This window comes from Littorina saxatilis, linkage group LG9 (assembly GCF_037325665.1).
Source record: "Littorina saxatilis isolate snail1 linkage group LG9, US_GU_Lsax_2.0, whole genome shotgun sequence".
NCBI classification, from domain to species: Eukaryota; Metazoa; Mollusca; class Gastropoda; order Littorinimorpha; family Littorinidae; genus Littorina; species Littorina saxatilis.
In genome coordinates, this window is record NC_090253.1 from 7,152,640 (window position 1) to 7,174,858 (window position 22,219).

The 22,219-nt window shown below is 40.0% G+C and overlaps 2 protein-coding genes across 2 annotated transcripts; one reads left to right on the top strand and one right to left on the bottom strand.

The window, feature by feature from the left end:
• Nucleotides 1-247: 247 nt before the first annotated feature.
• Nucleotides 248-14,250, top strand: LOC138975181 (uncharacterized). The gene is made up of 6 exons (XM_070347840.1): nucleotides 248-1,088; nucleotides 2,419-2,568; nucleotides 2,954-3,130; nucleotides 11,936-12,145; nucleotides 13,741-13,854; nucleotides 14,067-14,250. The coding sequence occupies exons 1-6, from the start codon at nucleotides 1,028-1,030 to the stop codon at nucleotides 14,186-14,188; spliced, it is 834 nt and encodes a 277-aa protein (XP_070203941.1). The 5' UTR covers nucleotides 248-1,027; the 3' UTR covers nucleotides 14,189-14,250.
• Nucleotides 14,251-15,266: 1,016 nt separating this feature from the next.
• LOC138975165 (uncharacterized) lies at nucleotides 15,267-19,380 on the bottom strand. The gene is made up of 3 exons (XM_070347828.1): nucleotides 19,313-19,380; nucleotides 17,868-18,042; nucleotides 15,267-15,945 (listed from the first exon to the last, which is right to left on the bottom strand). The coding sequence occupies exons 2-3, from the start codon at nucleotides 17,974-17,976 to the stop codon at nucleotides 15,653-15,655; spliced, it is 402 nt and encodes a 133-aa protein (XP_070203929.1). The 5' UTR covers nucleotides 17,977-18,042; nucleotides 19,313-19,380; the 3' UTR covers nucleotides 15,267-15,652.
• Nucleotides 19,381-22,219: the final 2,839 nt, after the last annotated feature.

Here is a 22,219-nt window from a genome sequence, read left to right on the forward strand (position 1 = left end):
TTCATGACTGAACAAGTGTTGCTTAAAATTAAGTCTGCGCGATTATCGAAACATAACGCAGACAAAAAAGGAATCAAGGAATAAATCAATATATCGATAAACAAACAAAAACAAACAAACAAACAAACAAGGAAACTAACAAACCAACTAACTAAGCAACCAACCAACCAACACACAAACAAACAAACCAACAAACCAACCAACCAACCAACCAACCAACACACAAACAAACAAAGAATGCACGAGTAAATAAATTAGCTGATAGAGAGCGTGCGTGTGTGTGTAGATCGAGCGATACCAAGAATACCACCAGACAGATCTTCATGAACTCTGCATGAACATTTCTTCAGATAATATACCGAGATGTTTTTCTCAGTTTTAAGTAAAAGTCTTTGATAACGTCATGTTGAGGTTGAAAAAGTTGAGGCGGAACGGTGGCGACCGCATTTGACAAAAAAATCAAATTGATCAACATTTTGGTCAAATATTCTTGAAACTGGTCCGGACTATGGAATTGAGTTTCAGTTTGAAAGCTTAAACAATTGATTAAACAATTTGTGAACCAACTTGTTGCTTTATTAAATCAAATTGCATTCATAGATACAAAAGTGGTTCAATTCTTTTTTTTCCTGAATCCAAAATTATTTGGATATGTTATGTATGAATCGACATTAAGCTAACAAAGCAAAAACGAAACCCCGTTTATTGCAAATTATGTTCCCTATGACTATGTTATGTAGTACAATGATATCGACTGAGATAGCGCCGTCTCGGTTGACGGGTTTCGGTCAGCCAGGACACAGTCTCAGTCTTAGTGAAGGCTTTTAGTTTAGTTACTGTTGAGGCGGACAGATTGTCTAACTGTTTTGATATTGCTTTAAGCGACTCGTTTTCTGTTATTTTATTTTTAATGTCATTCAATCCCCTGACTAAAAGCAACAACAACAAAAAAAACTTCTCTGGGCAGTTTGTGTGATTGCATGCGCCTTCCTTTGATTGGCTCGTAGCGGGCCGCTAGAACTGACCGATGCGGACCCCGCACAGAGCTCAGCCAAGCGTCACTACGCAAGATTCCAGCAACCTCAAAGGTCAGGTTTTTGGATTTGGTGAACATTTTTTATATTTAGTCAAGTTTTGACTAAATATTTTTACATCGAGGGGGAATCGAAACGAGGGTCGTGGTGTATGTGCGTCTGTCTGTCTGTCTGTCTGTCTGTGTGTGTGTGTGTGTAGAGCGATTCAGACTAAACTACTGGACCGATCTTTATGAAATTTGACATGAGAGTTCCTGGGTATGAAATCCCCGAAGGTTTTTTTAATTTTTTTGATAAATGTCTTTGATGACGTCATATCCGGCTTTTCGTGAAAGTTGAGGCGGCACTGTCACGCCCTCATTTTTCAACCAAATTGGTTGAAATTTTGGTCAAGTAATCTTCGACGAAGCCCGGACTTCGGTATTGCATTTCAGCTTGGTGGCTTAAAAATTAATTAATGACTTTGGTCATTAAAAATCTGAAAATTGTAAAAAAAAAATACAAATTTATAAAACGATCCAAATTTACGTTTATCTTATTCTCCATCGTTTGCTGATTCCAAAAACATATAAATATGTTATATTCGGATTAAAAACAAGCTCTGAAAATTAAATATATAACAATTATTATCAAAATTAAATTGTCCAAATCAATTTAAAAACACTTTCATCTTATTCCTTTTCGGTTCCTGATTCCAAAAACATATAGATATGATATGTTTGGATTAAAAACACGCTCAGAAAGTTAAAACAAAGAGAGGTACAGAAAAGCGTGCTATCCTTCTTAGCGCAACTACTACCCCGCTCTTCTTGTCAATTTCACTGCCTTTGCCATGAGCGGTGGACTGACGATGCTACGAGTATACGGTCTTGCTGAAAAATGGCATTGCGCTCAGTTTCATTCTGTGACTTCGACAGCTACTTGACTAGAAAAAACCACACCTTACTGTTGCCAATCTTATTTAAGACACTTAAGACTTACCTCCCTTGCACTATATAGACTGTATTGATAGATGGGGAGGGTAATTATCCGAGGAAGGAAACAATGTCTGGAGAAACTAAAACCCAGGTGCACATTTGTGGGTCCAGGGCAGTGTGCATGCAAAATATCTTGTGCTTATCTTTTGCCATCTCTGAGGTATGGCGACCACAGACAGACAGACAGACACACACACACACACACACACACACACACACTTACTTATTTTCTCTATCAAAGTCATAGAATAAGAAAAGAAAAAAACATGCTTTGTTTTTCTTTGAATTCATCAGGACAGTTGTCTTTGTAAGAAAACGCCTTTAGATATCTTAAACAAGACAATTAAGATAGGAAGTAAACAGCGGATTTAACATGTTTTAAGCTCACCCTCTTGCTTTCTCCTCAGTCCACAAGCACAGTCCTATCGAGCCAACGTCACCGTCGCCTCCTCCCTGTGACTACTCAACCGTGGCCCCCGCAACATCCACCCCGGGTGTGTCCTACCTGCCTGACGGTACCGCCCCCAACCACCTGTATCCAGACATCCCTGAGGAAGGTGCATGCACAGGATTTTGTCTATACAATGTTTTAATGTTGTTAAAATGATGACATTTCGACAGTGAGCATTGCACAGATGCAAACCAGATTGCATTGTTCGTGAAACACTGTCAAGTCCTGCGCATTATGCACACAGTAAAGTACTCAAAAGTACCCCACGGGTTTGTTTTTCGAGGAAAAAAAACCTAACGACAGTACGAAATATGTCTGCTAAAGAACGAATATTTATAAACGTGAGACGAAACTGAACTGGTAATGAGCGCAAATTGTCTCAAGCAAAACTCATTGTATTGCTGCTGTACCCAGGGTAATGGATGATCACTGAAATGGTAATAATGGCAGATTGTGTCGAGCAAACCCCCGTTCATTGTTCCTGTACTCAGGGTGCTGGTTAATCACCGAGAACTGCAAGGACCACCCCCAAGCTAACGGAACTCACAAGGACGACCTGGGCACACAGAACGGGACAGAGGAAGGATGCTTGGCACGTGCAGCACAGCAGTGGAAATGGTGCGGAGAAACGGACAGTGCCAAAGCTACAGCTATCTACGGGCCTACAGGTGTGGTAGATATTAAAGCAGACAAGTGCAATGCCCTGCTTTGAGTGTAGAAGTAATACAAGTTTATTTTGGGCTCGGCCCTTTAAATCTTCCAACTCAAAGATCTGTGCTTTTTCTGATTGTTTTTTTAATTATTTCTTTATAACCTTTAGATATGTCAGTTGCATATATGGGACTTTTTCAAAAAATGCATAGATTTCAGACGGACAAAACGGAAATATCCAACATCAAAAATTTCAAAATTTTATCAGGCAAAGTTATTAAACATCCTTTCGTCTATCTTGTGCCAAAATTTGCGAGCTTAATAACAACTGCAAATGTATCTAAAAATAAAAAAATATCCACTACATTTATAAAAATGTCTGTGCAGTTACCATGAACAAGTTTTATTTTTCCTACATAATTGTTTTCCAAAAGGCAAGTTTTCATATAGCAAATGCTATGCAAACCCAGTGCTAAAGAATGGATACCAAAATGTATGATTATTAATGCAATTATTTAATCCAAATTAAAACAAAATTGTAATAGTGCAAAATTGTCATTATCAAATGCATGTAAATGAAGCAATGTCCAAACTGATCTGTTTGCTGCCAAAATATACATATGATCATTTGAAAGTTGTTGAAACCTTTCAACTTATACCACAATTGACTGAATTTGATAAATTATTTTAAATATAGCTTTACTTTTATGCTTGGTAACAACAGGGACATTCGGTAACTGCACGGACCCTTTGTTTTCGCATCAACCCCATTCGAGCAAAAAACACAGACATACGTTAAAAACTATCATTTTATATGTCTTAACTATATTTGTTGCTGTTTTCAGAGCACTGTATATTGTTTTGTGGTCTTGACTTGACAGATTGTTTTTTAAATTGCATTTTCTTCAATCATAGGAAACTGCATGGACATCTGGTAACAGCACAGACATTTTCTAGTAAAAGACACTGTGTTACTAGAAAACAAAGGGTTATTTTTGTTGTGGAAATGAATTTTATATATCAGTAAAATGTTTTCGATAATTGGCCTGGTATGTAAAACGATTTTTGACTCACATGCGAAGCAAAAGTGAGTCTATGTACTCACCCGAGTCGTCCGTCAGTCCGTCCCCCCCGTCCGTCCGGAAAACTTTAACGTTGGATATTTCTTGGACACTATTCAGTCTATCAGTACCAAATTTGGCAAGATGGTGTATGATGACAAGGCCCCAAAAAACATACATAGCATCTTGAATTTGCTTCAAGGTCAAGGTCGCAGGGGCCATAAATGTTGTCAAAAAACCAGCTATTTTTCCCATTTTCTCTGAAGTTTTTGAGATTGAATACCTCACCTATATATGATATATAGGGCAAAGTAAGCCCCATCTTTTGATACCAGTTTGGTTTACCTTGCTTCAAGGTCAAGGTCACAGGAGCTCTTCAAAGTTGGATTGTATACATATTTTGAAGTGACCTTGACCCTGAACTATGGAAGATAACTGTTTCAAACTTAAAAATTATGTGGGGCACATGTTATGCTTTCATCATGAGACACATTTGGTCACATATGATCAAGGTCAAGGTCACTTTGACCCTTATGAAATGTGACCAAAATAAGGTAGTGAACCACTAAAAGTGACCATATCTCATGGTAGAAAGAGCCAATAAGCACCATTGTATTTCCTATGTCTTGAATTAACAGCTTTGTGTTGCATGACCTTGGATGACCTTGACCTTGGGTCAAGGTCACATGTATTTTGGTAGGAAAAATGTGTAAAGCAGTTCTTAGTGTATGATGTCATTGCTAGGTTTAGTTATTTGACCTTGACCCTGAAGGTCAAGGTCATGTCAAGGTCAAGCATGTGAGTCGTATGGGCTTTGCCCTTCTTGTTTTATATTGTTGTGCTTGTGTGAAACAGAACCAATAGCATACCATATATTATGCATAATTTATTCCACATGAAGATAAACATACGAGTCAACAGTTAACGCTCAATCGACAAGATTTTATTGAACCAAATTGGAGTTGAGGAGAATGGTGGTTAGGCAGGGAGGGGAGGGCAAGGCTGTGGCAGGATAATGGGGAAACAGAAAAAAAAAGTATAGGCTCTTTCTTTGGCCCATTTTGTCTAGCGTATTTAATTAACTGAGTCATAGTGGGGCTCCTATGTTGCAAAATCATTCAAATCATGCAACAAACACCAAATTAAGCAAATATGAAGAGTTTTATATGCTTAACAAAACCTGATACAGAGCCATCGCGAAAAATAAAAAATGGGTAGTTTTTAAACAATTTTTCAAAATGGCCGCCAGTGTAAACGGTTGGGTATGTTAGGCATATTTCACTTCATGTGATTAACAGCAAATTTGGCGTAAATGGACATTTGCTTTTGCTTAACAAAACCTGATACAGAGCCACCGTGAAAAAATTAAGAAATCAGTAGTTTTTTTTTACAATTTTCAAAATGGCCGCCAATAAAAGGGTATTTAGGCATTTTTGATGCTACAAGACATTCTCTTGCAATAGAAACTAACACAAACACATTTTTAAACAAAACAATACATGTAATGTTGGTGCAGAGAATGATTGGACGGTGTGGGTGGCAGGGTTGAAGAATTTGTGGATTACCTAAACTGTGCAAAAATAAATATATTGCACCAATGTTCATACCAAAACGAAAACATTCATTCCTGTGCTGTTATATTCAATGTATGCTATTGAGGGCACTCAACTTGGCTAACTGGAACACTTTTAAGATAAAAGGTGGCCTTTACATGGGTTATTTGACCGCCGCCCAAATAAGGGTACCCCCAAAATAAAACTGATAAAAATGTAATGTATCAACTCAAAAGTCGACTAAAATTCATAATCGCTGTATTTCGAAAACGTTGTTTGTTCTCATGTGTTTACACAACTAGCACATTCCGGCAAGTGTCTATACTCAAAAGAAACTTTGGCAGTACTTGAAACAACCATCTGTCATATATACATGCGAAGTCAAAAATATGTGGGATGTAAGTCAACAAACCTGTGGCAGTTTTTAAAATATTATTTCGTGAAGATTTGAAAGTGTACTCAAACGGTTGAACTACGCCTCGTGCGTAGACACACATTCCTGAAAGTTTCAACGCAACCCACTTGGTCATTGCTAAAATACATGGATTTTAGTTGACTTGGGTATCCCTCAAATTTGACACATAAACATCTCATCCGTGAGATCGACACATACATCAGTAGGTACAATGGCACAACACTAGAAATATGCAAGATGGCGAAATAAAACAACCTGTTCTGGATGGATAATCAAGTTGACTTTCTCTTCGTATACAACAGTGACCCAGTTGTGCCTCAGGAATTGTCGTCGGCTTTTTAAAAGGTACCCGAAGTTTTTGTCACATCTCTTTGTCACGTCAAGGGTATCCTTATTTTGACGGCGTAAATGATGATGTTAAAAAAAAATGTGCCAGATAGCGAAGATGCGAGCCTTTAATGGCATAGACAGTTTGAATAAAATGACACAGGAATAAAAGTTTGAGTTGGGGTATGAAAATGGGTGCAATAATATTTTTGCACAGTTTAGATGCTGACAGTTTTCACAGGCATGCAAGCACATTTGCAGAGAGCTGTGCTCTGCAGTCCTTCTTAGCAGCATTTGCAGCGTTTTGTTGTACAGCTCTTCTTGCAGGCACACCTCATGAGTTCTCGGCACACGCTGGATACCTCTTGAAAGCTCGTCCAGAATGACTCCCACTTTCCAGCCTTGAACTGCCAGCCCACAGAGTTTGGAAGTCTAATAGGTAGATGGCTCTTCTCAATCTCATGTCCTGCAGCAGCACCTCACTTGTAAGGGGATTATGGTCAATTTGGCAGCTCTTTTTACTGAAGAGGTACCGTCTAGCACTGTTTACACCCAGTACGTTGCTGGTTTTGTCCTACAAATGTACACCAAAAAGCTCTTGTGCTGCCCTGTCAGTGGTACTCAGCTTACAAAGAGGAGCAGACAACCTGAAGAAAGTTTGAGTGACGTCTTCAAATGCTTGCCATACTTCCCAAGCCTTCTGATTCCCCAATACCATTGAAGAACGATATAGTGTCACAGCCTGTAAGGCTATGCAAAATGGGCAGACAGGGTGACTTCTCTTGGCCAATGGCTTTGGCAATGTGGCGATACACTTCACGAGCAGAAAAAAACGCAACACAGCTGGAATGAGAAGCAGACTGTCTGGCCTCCTCTACATCCATGGTGCAGGAAATCTGCAGCCTGTGGTACCCTTCACACAAAAGATGAAAAGTGACATTTTTATTTGAATGTATTTGAATAATGTTTACTATCTCAGAGAGTCGGTCAAAGCCGGGTTAGCAAGTCTTCACACAACAGACCAAAATGAAAGAAAATTGTATTTCATGAATTCGTATAATTCTTACTGTTTCAGGTTAAAAAACAAACAAACACAGTTTCCAGTGACCCAACTGATTCTGGAATCTTTCTGACCGCTACATTTATTCGCTTCAAACAGTCGCTAACAGAATGTTGACCATAGTGAGGGTTCGTACGTTAAACCCATCAAATTCACAGAGGTCGCTTACAAATGATGTGCAAACATGTTCCAATTAATACAAATAAAAAAATCTTACTGTTTAGATGTATTAGGTAACAAACCTTGATACAGTAGTACTAGTGAAATCGGCTCCCTTCTGTGGCACCGGAATAAATGCAGAACGCTTGTTCCCAGGAACCGGCATGTGGTGTCTTGTATATATATCCTGTAAAAATAAAATTCACACCAATGCACGGTCAACTTAAAATAAGCAAAAGGATGAGAAACAAGCAACAAACCAAAATTGTAAAACTCAAAGAGCGGTACCTCTTCATTTTTCAAAACCACTTATCTCATTTGATTAGCATACACTGTATGCTTTTGTCTGTTACCTACCGTCTTTGAAAGTTTGATCACAACACTGTAAAGACATGGGGAGTGGAGTGTTTTTATCTCCAGCTGGTCATCCTACTATCTGGCCTACCCTCACTCAGTTTTTGACTCTACCCCTCCCCACCTTATGGAAGTCCTTAACGTAGGCAGGACTAATCATTTATCATACCATGAACAATCTCTTTCTCCTCGCCTTTTATTCAAAGTTCGTTTAATCTGTTTAAAATCACCAGCGTGGCGATCATGATTTCCTTACTTGTAATCAACAGATAGATCTAGATCTATCAGCATCACAATCCAGCTTGATGAGCTATTGCAAGATTACTCTGCATTTCAGCGCTTCACCCGATGAATAACAGACCCCAGGGGAGAATTAAACAGTAAAATGATGTCACATTGGTGAATGGATGCGTATTCTTGAAAACTTACCTTCAGAAACGTTGTTTTCGCTCAAATCAAAACACGCAATGTTGCGGAGGCCGCCATCTTGAATTTTCATGCTGCGGATATATAAAATTCTAAAAACGATCAAATTAAATACCAGAACACAAAAATACCCATAAGTGTATTTATGTCATGCATGTGTTATCAGCAGACAACTTCTGGTGCATGGTAAACCATTGAATTTTACATTTGCTGAGTTGGGAATATTTACTGCTGAGCGCTTTTGGTACGAATTTCGTCTGCTGTAAATGCAGCCTTTTATTCCCTATCAAAGACAAAAAAAACGATTTCTGAAGTGGCTCTGTATCTGAAATCCCTTAAATAATTATAAGGAACAATACCACAAAGTATGATGTTTGTTGCAAGATGTGAATGATTTATGAGTGCGTCTGCAACATACGAGCCCCACTATCAGTTGTAAAAAAAACATGAAATGGAACAACTGATTCTTTAACATTAAACAGGCATGAAAACTGAAAAAAAAAAAAATACTGAAAAAAAAATTCGAAGGCGCGTAGCGCCAAGTTTTGCAGGCGCGTAGCGCCAAGTTTCGCAGGCGCGAAGCGCCAAGACTTCTAGGGGGGTCCGGGGGCATGCTCCCCCGGAAATTTTTTTTTTCAAGGGTGCAATTTGGTGCAATCTGGGGCTATCTGAGCCTTAAAATTGGATTCAAACATGGCCCCAAAACTATTTTACTATAACTATGACTAGGAGAAAAAAAATAAAAAAAAAAAAAAAAAAATTAAAAAAAAAAAAAAAAAAGGAAAAATACGGAAATTAAAAAAAAATACGGTTTATTTTTTTCAAAAATACGGAAAATACGGAAAATACGGAGAATTTTCATGCCTGATTAAATCAAGTGTCTTTTCACTTAGAACATAAAATAATTCACCACTCTATTTAGAAACCTTCATTGGAACATAAAATGAGTCATCACTGTCTTTGAAAATCTTCGTTGCCACTGTCTTTGTAAAACCTTTATTGAAAAATATGATTCACCACTGTCTTTTCACTTGGAACATCACCACCATAATAATGTGGCACCGTATCCTTACAACAACAAGGGTGTATTTTTTGTCACTTGAAAAAAAAAGTAAAATAAATGAATAACATATTTTGACAAATTCTCTGCAGTTACTATAATAGATCTGTACAGTTACCTGACTCGTCAGTGCAGTTACCAGGAAACTTGTAGCAGTTCATGAGTAAAGTAAATTACTTTATTTTGAATAAGACTCTATATAATACCTATATTTATGCTGGTTGGTTTTCCATCCCTTTTGTATAATTGGCTGTCCATAATACAGAATATAGAATAAAAATGGTATGCAATCTACAAGCATTTCAGTGCAGTTACCATGATGTCTCGGTGCAGTTACTAAATAGGTCCATGCAGTTACTTCTCTGGCAGGTAACTGCACAGAAAGTAACTGCACAGACGAATTCGTTATTTTCAAATAATAATCACTCCCTGTCATCAAAAAAAGATGGCGTCCTTGACGCCATGTGAAAGTAAATCTATGGGCGATTAAAATGCAAATTATTCAAAATGTTTTTGTTAATTAGTGTAATGGAAAACCCCAGTAACTGCACATAACTGTTAAGCTAAACATCCTTCACCTTGACTGATGAAAATCATATTTCATTGCCTAAAAGTGATCCAATGTACCCACCTGATTGCACACAGCTTTCCGCGTCTTGGAACTCTTTTGTAAAGAAAACCACATTTGAAAAGCAGGGAGCATTCCGTTTTTATTGCGTATTTTGGTTCCTGGTAACTGCAAGGACCAAAACCTCTTGGACATGCAATTTTTACTTTTCAAAAATTGGGAGAACAAAACTACTGATTGTATCGATATTTTGTTTTTGTTATCTTGAGATAATGACGGGATAAACATAAACCAACAAACAAAATGATAAAAAAATTTGTCTGTGCGTTTTACAGAGGTGTGAAATTTTGCTAATGTCGAAGGGACATGCATTTTGACCCCCCTTTACACATGATAACTTACTATAATTAACAGAAAAATACAATAAAACGGGCAAATGAGTATACTTTAAGGTCCGGAGGACATTGAACTTAAGCACTTCCAATTTTCAGATAAGTAGGATGAACATTTTTGAATTTATAAAATTTTAAAGTCAAAAGACAGGTTTTTTATGCATTTTTTGAAAAAGTCCCATATCCGTTCTCTTAATTGTTAATTGTCTCTGACATGCAGATGCATTTGAAAGCTAGCACAGGCACCAGTGACGAAATGGATTCAGCAACACAGTCCCAACCTGAACAGAACGAACGAACGAACGAACAAGGATGGAGCTTTTAGGACGCCTAGTAGTACAATCTGTCCCTGCTTAATCTAAGACATAAAATGATAACAACTAAAACAAACAATTGCAAACAGACACGAAACAGAGGTTAAATATGTCAACACTAATCGAACAATATTGCAAAATACTGCATTACCTATACGGATATATGTGACCCTCCACCACGAAATGAGTCGCATGTCACCTCGCGCGGTTCTGCGCTAGGCTTAAAGGCATATGTACTCGATGACTATACACGCTAATTGCTTTACCAACAGCTGGAGACATGCTAAATTAAGTTCCCTGCAAAATATTGTGGTCTAGGACCCCTTCAATGTTGAGATATGTTAATTTTCATTTTGATCTGGATCGTCCTATTTATAGATTTGGCAACACATGTAACGTTGATGCAAGGGAGCTAACACCGCGGCTTTGTTGACATCCTCACTTTTTCAGAGGCTAGAACAAGCTGTAATGCATGTATTATGGTCCGCGCATGGTAACATATCGTCATTATATGGTCTTATGGTGCGTTTGACATCGATTATGGGCAAACTACACTTTGTAAACACGGGAGCGCGTACATATGCCTTTAATATAAGTCCGGGGAGTGTCTGGTAACAGTGGGAGGGTCACCTTAGTCACAGGCTTATAACTCAAACAGTTTTCGCTCTTTTCTAAAACGGTTTTCACCACTGGATAGAGCATACAAAACTTGTTAGAAAAATGTAAAAATATGAAAATCATGCAAAGGTGACATGCGACTTATTCCGTGGTGGAGGGTCACATATATACCCCCAAAAGAAAACATAGAACATTACAGAAAGAAGCCAAGCTGTTGATTGCTGGCATATGTCTAAGTGGAAGGATAGACTTGTACCACGTGATAGCAATGGTGTATCTTTGCTAACTTTCACGTTGTTTTACCAGAGGAAGCAGGTACGTTTTAACAACCATGTCTGTCTTTTTCCTCACGTATCCAGTCTAGATACCTTGCGTTACTGTCTAGAGTCCGAGAAAAATGTCCCTCTTTCTTTTTGCTGCGATGCCCGCAGAATCCCTCCGTACGGAGGTGCTCTCAGACACCCTATATGTAGGCTGTATCATTGCTTGTCTTTCTCTATGTTCTTCCACCAAAGGCGCCATGACGTTTGCAGCGAGAGGGTGTTACTTTGCCGATTACGGATGCCGCCCTGCCGTAGCTGGTCGTATTATACACGACTACTTCTCGGAACGCGCGGAAAACGGCACAGTCAACGAAAAGAACTGTCTGGGGCGGGCTGCCAGACAATGGCGTCACTGTGGTTCTCCTGCTGATCGGCCTATCACCAGCATCTTTGGATCCACAGGTAAAATATGCAGGGGCGGGTCCAGGGGGGTTTCCGGGTTTTCCGGACCCCCTCCCCCCCAGCCAAAAAAAGAGATGAAGTACAAGTGTTTTATTTAAACAAAATACATTTGAAAATAAATAAATAATGATGGCACAGATTGCACCAGATTGCTTTATTTTCCTTGTTTTTATCAAAAGGTTCCGGGTAGGCATGCCCCCGGACCCCCCTAGGAGCCGGCCTTAGTCTTCAAAATGACGATTTTGGAAGGTACTTGGGTAATTTGTCGGCTGAGGTTGCACCAGATTCTCCATTTTCCTTGTTTTTAATCATCATTTTTCGGGGGGAGGGCGCTTCGCGTCGTCGATCTGTCCCTAAAAGAAATTTGGAAACCACCCCTTAAAAATGTTGTGATCCGTCCCTGATATTATGTGTCAGTTGAAATAAGGCTAATGCTGATGTGAGTACACACTCTTCTAAAGAAGCAATTAAATAATTGGACGAATGGACGATGTTCTGAAATTGGCCATGACTTCCTTTGCGTGTTAGTCTGAATAAAACGAACTCCGGAAATTACTCTGTCGGGTTTCTATGGGTTGTACAAAAGTAAATACTCATGCTTTTGTTGAGGCAAGCTTTCCAACGTGAGGTTATAAACCAGTTTTGAGCGAGGAGTGTTTATGAAATACGTGAACAAGGAGTACGTGTGAAACAACAAAAGGGAGAGCATTCACTCTTTCCCAACCCATACAAAACAAACCGAGTAATTATCCAGAGTTCGTCTAGTGAGACTAATACGCAAATGAAGCCATGGTTCTATTCTGAAAATGAAACGATAGAAGATGTAGCCCATTCAAACATTTAATGTATACTTAGAATGCTGTCACTGTTTTTGATAAATGCGAAAAAGATATACAAATAATTGTGAAGCTAGAAAGAATGGATCATCAGCATCAGTATGACGATATTGAACAATTAGGAGAGACATAAACGTCAACTATTGCGAGGTGTGTTTTTCAAATCATGTCAGTGCGTGCAAACCTTTATGTTTCGCAAAATATACACTAAAATGACTGTTAACGTTAGACGGCGTGGTTCTGACAATTAAAAAAACAAGTGTTTACTCCAAGAAATTGCACTTGTTTGATTGTCGGTGCCTCAATGATGGCTCTGACCATCTTGGCATAGACTCAATTAACACTTGCTGAGATAAGTTTTCACTTTATTTATTGTCCTTCTGTCAACTAAGAAAACCATTTGTGAATGTCTTTTTTTTTAAATTGAAACTTTCCAGTATCTTACCATTTGTGACCCTCCACCACGAAATGAGTCGCATGTCACCTCGCGCGGTTCTTCCCTAGGCTTAATATAAGTCCGGGGAGTGTCTGGTAACAGTGTGAGGGTCGATCACCTTAGTCACAGGCTTATAACTCAAACAGTTTTCGCTCTTTTCTAAAACGGGTTTCACCACTGCATAGAGCATAACAAACTCTTTAGGAAAATGTAAAAATATATAAATCATGCAAAGGTGACATGGGACTCAATCCGTGGTGGAGGGTCACATTTATGTTTGTTGATGCTTTCCTGATTCATCCTGACCCTGGATTGTTGCGTAGGAGCAAAGAGAACGGCAGGAGCGGGCTGTTGGGTCAAGGTCAGGTCATGTCCAGCTCACTGTGACCTTGAGGGTTACTTCTTTGATGCCTGGGGTGCGACCAACCGTGAAACAGGTTGGTTTAGGGTTTCTATGTGAAGGTAACACTACCCATTAGTTCAGTCAATTTAAAACTAAGATTGCTTATTTTGTTTAGATTGTGTTTTATACAATGCTAGCTCCAACATTCCTGATTCATCACTAACATTACTTTACTTTTTCTAATGATTTAGAACTGCATCATCTGTTAAGTACCCGGTATAAACCATGCTGCTTTGATATGCGCAGGGACGGTGGAAGAGGAGTGCTTTGACCGTGCCCGTTACTACTGGACACACTGCGGTTCCCATAGCAACGCTCCTGTCACCGCCTACTTCCGGCCCCATGCGACCAGCCACACTGTTCCCTGAATAAAGTGTTGACTCTTTGTGGTGGAAAATTATCTCTCACGATTAAACTCTTTTTGACATAAGTTCATGCGTTGTTGTGTGATGGTACGGATATGGGTGCATGTGTACGTGTTTGGATGTGTGTGCAGATGTGTGCATTTGTATAAGATAAAGATAAGGATAAGATTTCATATAGTCCGGTGAGGTTAAACTCATGGAAATTCGGGGTTTTTTCTCAGGGGGAAAGCGAGCTGCCACACAGTACATTGCTACCCATTTTGTATCTTCGTATGTTCGAGTAACAAGGGAGACTATTTGCTTCACCCTATCACACATACATTAACAAACACGCAGCCTCCCCCCCCCCCACACACACTAACACATATATACACACACATACACACACACAACAAAAGGCGGCAGGACACGACAAACTCTTTTTTCCACTGTTTAATTGTTATACGAGCTACACAATGGAGTGCGGTATACTGTACGATCCAGCCAGTGATATAAAGGCGTACAGGAAGAAGCATGAGTGGGAAGAATATGGCTGTAATTATCATTTCATATCTGGACAGACTTTTGAAGAGTGCGTAGTCACTACTGAGACACACACACACACACACACACACACACACACACACACACACACACACACACACACACACATATATATATATATATATATATATATATATATATGTATATGTATATATAGAGAGATATATATAGAGAGACAGAGCTAGAGAGAGACATAGATGCACGCAAGCACGTACAGACACCTCTCCTGACACCCCTCACCCCTCCCCTAAAAAAAATGACAGATTTCAGAACGATATCACAGTTTAACATGAATTACATACAGCAAATAAGATTCAGCTAACGCGTTATTAAAAAGTCATACTTCCCGGTTCCCCGACCGACCCTAGTACTCTTTTGTTCTCTACGAAAAGAAAACAACCAACAATAAATCATATATAAATAAAAAGTCTATTATAGAAGAGAAGCAACCCTTCTCCGAAATCTAGGGGATACAGCTGACACGAATTCTGAACGATATGACAAGCCGTTGTAGACAAAACTCCATTTATTTACTAAGAAAGAGTTGCAGGTGAACTAAAGACAAGCAAGAGTCTTGAGTTATTTACAGCGCAGAAACAAGATTATTCATAAAGTGCTACTAATGTATAAGAATCACTTATCGCTGAATCGTTCTTTTACATCCAAAAATAATCCAGTCGGCAGACCTGGTATTATCAATCACTATCATCACTGTCCTCGTCAGAATTGGAGAAGTAGTCAGAATAGTCTTCTTTAGGTACTTTTCATTCTACCCACCCGGGGTAGTCGCTGAGCTTGACGGGTCTTCTGTGGACAAGGATGTCACGGCCACTACGTTTCTTTTTCTTGACTTTATTCCTGGGGATTTTCACCCATTCTACTCACCCGGGGTAGTCAAGAATCCAGTCGACAGACCTGGTATTATCAATCACTATCATCACTGTCCTCGTCAGAATCAGAGAAGTAGTCAGAATAGTCTTCTTTAGGTACTTTCCATTCTACCCACCCGGGATAGTCGCTGAGCTTGACGGGTCCTCTGTGGACAAGGATGTCACGGCCGCTACGTTTGTGTTTCTTGACTTTATTCCTGGGGATTTTCACCTCAATTGCCCTCGCCATCTTGCCGTTCCTGATGTAGTACTTGCCGTGCCGACCCCAGTTGTTGCGGGCGATTTCCCCCCGGCCTTCGTCCGGAGAGAGTGACGTCCCGTAGGTACCTGCACCAACATACGTGGGTATAGACATAGAAAACGTTATTATCTCAAGACAAGAAACTCGGGTTTGGTGTATCACAGCATTACAACATACAAGATATCACGTACGAACATAGAACAGTAATATTCCCTAGACGCACAGCATTATTTAAACCCATTTAAACCGTATGGAGGCGCGGATAGTCAACTCATAATAATGAAGATTAGGATGGTAATGTCAATGGGCAGTGCACAGTTAGTTTAAAGGCCAACATCGGCTGGTATGCGAGCGCGACAGATGTAGCTGCGATTGTTTTAGTGTCTGGACTACACCCGGTGTCGCTAGCAACTCTACATTTAGCTCTGTGGTCTTCTACTACAACAAGTCAAGACCCCCGTCACACAGCTCTACGCCCTCACAAAGACCATGCCGATCACTCCGATCTGAAAAAAGGTATCAAATCGGGGCATATCGCCGTCAAAATCCAGCACATGGCAAATTAAGAAAAAAATACATCACAAAATAGTGTATTGTGCCAAGACCCGGCTACGCTTGTTTTGTGCAGTTCAAAATAGGTGTGGGGAGAGGGTGTAGTGTCCCGACCTAGCAGATCCCACACAGACCAAACCACACTCATGGAGATTCTCCCACGTTTGGCTCACGATTGGCCACGCTCTCGGACACTTTTCTATCGTAGTAGAAGCGGCGTCTATGTGTGACTGGGGTCTAAACAAGGCTTTTGTCCTGGACGGATGTTCAGCTTTAAAGGTAGAGGCCTTTTCGTGTAAGCGATCATGTATCCCGGCTCTTTCGTGGGATTCTTTCAATTGGACCCATACCACAAGTCAACATCCTGACTGCTTTTTGTGGAGAGTGTCCTGCCTTTGCTAATGTAACAGTGTTCCTACTCTAGATGTTTTTGATTAGTCACATCATTAGCCTTCTTTACTGATAGGCAACGTCGGGATCATCCAAAATAGCCGACCGAAGCAGAAACCGAAAGTGAGATTATCTCCCTTGCATCAGCTATCGGCCTTGTTTACATTCTTTTCAAGGTTGGAGCCAGCGATAGCACAACAGCTCTGCATGCCATGGCAGTCTTGAACCTTCAAACATTACACTTTATATAAAACTAACTTTTTTAAAAATGGCTCCACCGCCACACTAGATTAATGTCGTCATTGACATTTTTTTTCAATCTATGCATATGAAGACAATTAAGTCAACACAAGCAAAATTCCTACTCGGCACAGGAAATATTATTATTCAGTCTGTTGATTGTTGCATGATTGTGTCCAAGTGGATAGATGAGGGTGATTTTTTGTTTTCAAAAGCCATCATTGAATTTTAGAAACTACGGCAGAAGACACCGTGCGATATAGGAGTAAAGCGGCATAAAATAGAACACAACTTCGGTTGTTTTTATCACGTGTCAAATTGTGATACAGGTCAACATCTTTGTGCGTTTTAAATTGTGAAAAAAAAGAAGAATTTTCTTAGCTCTAGAGCCAGGCAGCAAGTCTAAAACTTCTGCGTGAGAATGATGGGTTATGGTTCACAGATCACAGAAATATCATTTACTTCCATTACACAATTGCGACACGCACATTACATGACTGATGGACAAACTGACCGATTGCTTTACTGACATTTTTACTGACTGACTGACTGAACGAATGAATGAATGAAAAGGTACACACAGTAACCGCGTTTTTGTTGTACTGCTAACGATTTACGCCTTCACAAACAACAACAACAGCAACAACAAAAACAAAAACAACAACAACACGAAAGTTGAACAAGAATAAGGTGGTGGTGGTGGTGGTGAATGTACTGCTGCAGCTGATGATGGTGACAATGATGATCATGACGACGATGATGACAACGATGAGTACAAGAAAGTGTCGACCATGGTTACCATAAAAACACAGAGCGTCTTGCTTACCTTCCCCAAAGTGGGCGTGGTTGTTGCCATGGGAGCTTTCATCTATTTGACCAGAGGAGATGATCTCTTGCAATCCACTGACGCTTGTGTAGTGAAAGAATGACACCATGGTGACGCTTTGTCTGGACAATCGGTTTTAATCGCTTGTGCGCTGCTCAGAAACGTACGTGTGTACCTGCACAATAGATAGACAAGCAACGTTAAAAAAAAGCAATTAATAAATAATGAGATATTAAAAAAAAAAAGATTTGTTCAGTAAACACCGGCACAGCCAGCATATAAGGAAGACAACAAGAATGAAATAAAGAAAGAAGGAAATTAGACAAATAAATCTATCCAAGAAAAAAAATCCTTTTTCAGAAATGACGTCAGAGGGGGGCCGACCTACGCCCCCCTCCCGCCCCTAACTGATCCGCCACTGATGCAATGATTATTTTTTTTACAGACAAATAATACAATAATATTAATAATAAAATAATAATTCAAACAAAGGTTTCACTGAATAGGTGTATGGATATTATCGAATAGCAGTACATCGATTGTATGATTACGTAATAGTTTGGCAGTGATCCAGTTTATCTTTGCACTGGGAATTCCCGAAGTTCAAGATAACAAGGTTCAGTCAGCTCAATTGCTAAAAATAAATTATACCCAACGTCTTTTACCCAGCGACTGGATGTCAGCCGTCTCTATATCTAGCAGTGCAAAACTCCCACGTTATATTTAGAGCAGATTTGGCTTCCATCCAGTTGGCAATGAGCGATATCGATTAGTAGTTCAGGGACCTTGAAAACTGGAAGCGCCATTTTTCGAGAGTCGCTGTTTCCCCTTCGGCCATGCACTAACCAGAAAACATTCGCAAACAGGTCTTGTTATACGCTGCTAAGTCAAAATTAAATAGTGTCAACACAACCCCGACCGACCTTGGATAAAGTAACCTGTGTAAGGGTCGAAATATCAACAACAAAACTTAACAAAGAAAGGCACAACAATAAGTGCAACCAAACATGTCCTGTTTTTGTAGGTTCGTGTATTATTTCAGGAATGTTTTACGTATTAAAACTTAAGTCTGAAGTCTTTTAAAGCTTTAACCATGCAATGCATATGACGTACGGAACAGCTTACCTGTTACATAGCCAGAGAAACGAGACGGCAAATAAAAATAAGTTGCATCCTCCAACAGACAACACATCGCAAAAGCTTGAAATGTTTCAAATATTAGATACCAAAGACAATATATTATTTTAAGCATTGAATAGATTCGATATGAGAAAAAACGGTAATCTCACTGGATTCTGAGCTATGAATTTAACACGCTAAACGGTTCAAGATTACCGAAAAAACTAACCTGTCACACAGCCAGAGAAACGAGGCGGATAAAAAGTGTTAGATGGTAAGGTCAATGTTAAAAGCATCGAAGAGATTGGATATGAGAAGCAACTTACCGGTCTGAGAGCTAGAGAAAAGAGACGGCAGAATGAAAAGTAAATTGCGTCGTACCTGTAGACAAACCAATATGGCAGAGGCCTGCGTTGATTGGTTCTCGGATTGGTTCGCTTTTCCGTTATGAATCACGTTGCGTTATATTTACACCACCGCAGAGATAAAGTGTTGAACTTTACGCAATGTTTCCGAGAACTGCTAGTTTTACTTTCTGTTTATACGTTTACTGCTAAGCAACTTTCGTGTGTGACATTTAAATAGCTGACGTAGTGTGTGTGTGTGTGTGTGTGTGTGTGTGTGTGTGTGTGTGTGTTGTGTGAGTGTGTGTGTGTGTGTGTGTGTGTGTGTGTGCAGTGTGTGTGCAGTGTGTGTGCGGTGTATGTGTGCGTGTGTGTGCGTGTGTGTGTGTGTGTGTGGAGCTCGTGGATATTATAGAAATGTATCACGTAGATGAGGAACTATGAACAATCATAATTATGTATATTATAGTCAGTCTCTCTGCCTCTCTGTCGTTCTGTTTGTCCGTCTGTCCGTCTCTCTGTTCGTTCGGGTTGCATGTATTCACTGATCGGTTCTTTGCATTTTTGTTTTCGGTGGCACCTTCAGTCATATCATAGCTAAGTGACCCCAAAGAAAAACATCTGACCTCAAATATTACTTCTGAGATTCGCTGAAATCCAAAGACAGATAGACTGCCAACGTTCAAACATTCAGAAACAAAATACAAGAAAGACAAGGAACTTAGTCGATAAATATCGACAGGGGGCCGACAAATGGTTTAAATGGGAAATGTGTGTATATGGGTGTGGGTTTGAAACAAACAAACAAACCAACCCATGTGAACCCCGGGCCGCAGGCCTTCGATGTAGTGATTGAAAAAAAAGGATGTTCTCAAATGGTTCAATTCTCATTTGGTCTGATTCTCAAATGGTACCGGTATACTCCCCCCCCCCCCCCTGGCCGCAGGCCTAGGAGTAAAATTTTATAGACACTGACCTTCTTCCCAGGGGTCATTGACCCAGTTTTAGCTATGAGAGGTGGTTCGCCCAGAGGCTGTAGAGTATACTGGGGCGGTCTCTTTGATGTCTTGAGAGGAAACTTGGCCAGGGTAGTACATGCACCAGAACTGGTGGACACCAAGGACAAACATGAAATCGAAGCAGTTTGCTTTCAGAGGGAACGGTCGTCAGCAACTCAAACTTCTCTGTTTTCTTTTTTTTTTAAATCTGACTTTCTTTGTGGCCCCCTGACTCCGCCCCCCTCCCTCTGTAAGGACCCCCCTCCACAAGGACCGATTTTTGTCAACATTTTAAAGGTCGCTAGAGAGGGGTTCCACTGTATGACCTAACCGCTACTGGCAGACGGCCTCAATCTTCACGCGCAAAGACGAGATTAATAGGTGCTCGGTTTTGGTATTTTGAATTACATTACATTAAACCTTTGTTGGGTTTCATGGTCATGGCAACAGCCATAATAATATTACATGATGTATAATATCATATTTCAGCATATGTGAATTACATGTCATCATACTAAACTGTCATACATTTTTATTCCTACATTATTCTGATTGATCACAACCAAACCTACTATCATTGGACACATCCAAATGCAAGCGCCTGTTCTTGACAATTTAGATCAGTGCAATTTCCTGGGTCGGGCTTTGCCACAGACACTCACGGTTTGGCCTGTAGGTAAAATGTACAATGTATTTTCTGATTTGTGCACAAAAGCTTTTTTTCTTTTTTCTTTTTTTTTACATAACAATGTTTAATGTCACTGTATGTTTAAAAGACCATGGTCATATTTGTAAAAAAAATGTTAAATTAGAAAATAAATAACATTTTGGTTCATGATTTTTCCTACACCTGTGCTAAAGATAAGAAATAAAAATGTCGGGTATATAAGTCACTCAAATACAGCTAGGTATGAATGGCTCGGTTTGAGTTTGTTGCAGTTGACCCTGCACAAAGCGACATATCATGTTTTTGTTGAACAATTTTGACGTCACCCCTCCCATAGGGTGACGTATTTCACAACTTCCTGTGTTACACAAACTCTGTGATGACCAATTTTGACGTCACCCCTCCCATAGGGTGACGGATTTCACAACTTTCTACAGATGAACAATTTTGACGTCACCCCTCCCATAGGGTGACGGATGTCACAACTTCCTGTGTACACAAACTGATGACGTATTTCACAACAAAATGGCGCTGCCCATGGTCAACCTCGAAACTATCCGTATAGAATGGGGGCGTCCTCGCCCCCATAATAACTATGTTGGGACCTGTAATTATTCGCAAAACAAAACGTTACGTACAGTTTTGCTGTTATTAACAAAAACCGGGCAAAAGTGTAGCCGTCGCTAGATGGCAGGTGCGGATCAAATCATTTTTAAGGGGGGGGGGGGGGGTGTTCCAAATTTCTTTAATCGACGACGCGAAGCGTTTAGTTGAGGGTGTGAATGGGGGGTCCGGGGGATAATGTTGATAAAAACAAGGAAAATAAAGCAATCTGGTGCTATCAGAGCCAAGAAAGTTCCCCTGATACACCTTCCAAAAGTTAATTTAAGAAGCAAATTTGGATCAAAACAAGGAAAAATGACCGATCTGGTGCAACCTGTGCCGTCCAATTACCCAACTACCTTCCAAAAACCGTCATTTAGAAGACAAAGGCCGGCATGCCACCCCCCCCCCCCCCGGAAACTTTTGATAAACACAAGGAAAATGGAGCAATCTGGTGCAATCTGAGCCATTATTTTTTTTTCAAATCTATTTCTTTTTTCTTTCTTTCTATCTTTTTTAAATTTAGGCTGGATGGGGAGGGGGGGAGGTACGGAAACCCCGGAACCACCCCCCCCCCCCCCCCCCTGGATCCGCCCCTGAGATGGATGTTCTTGGAGTTAC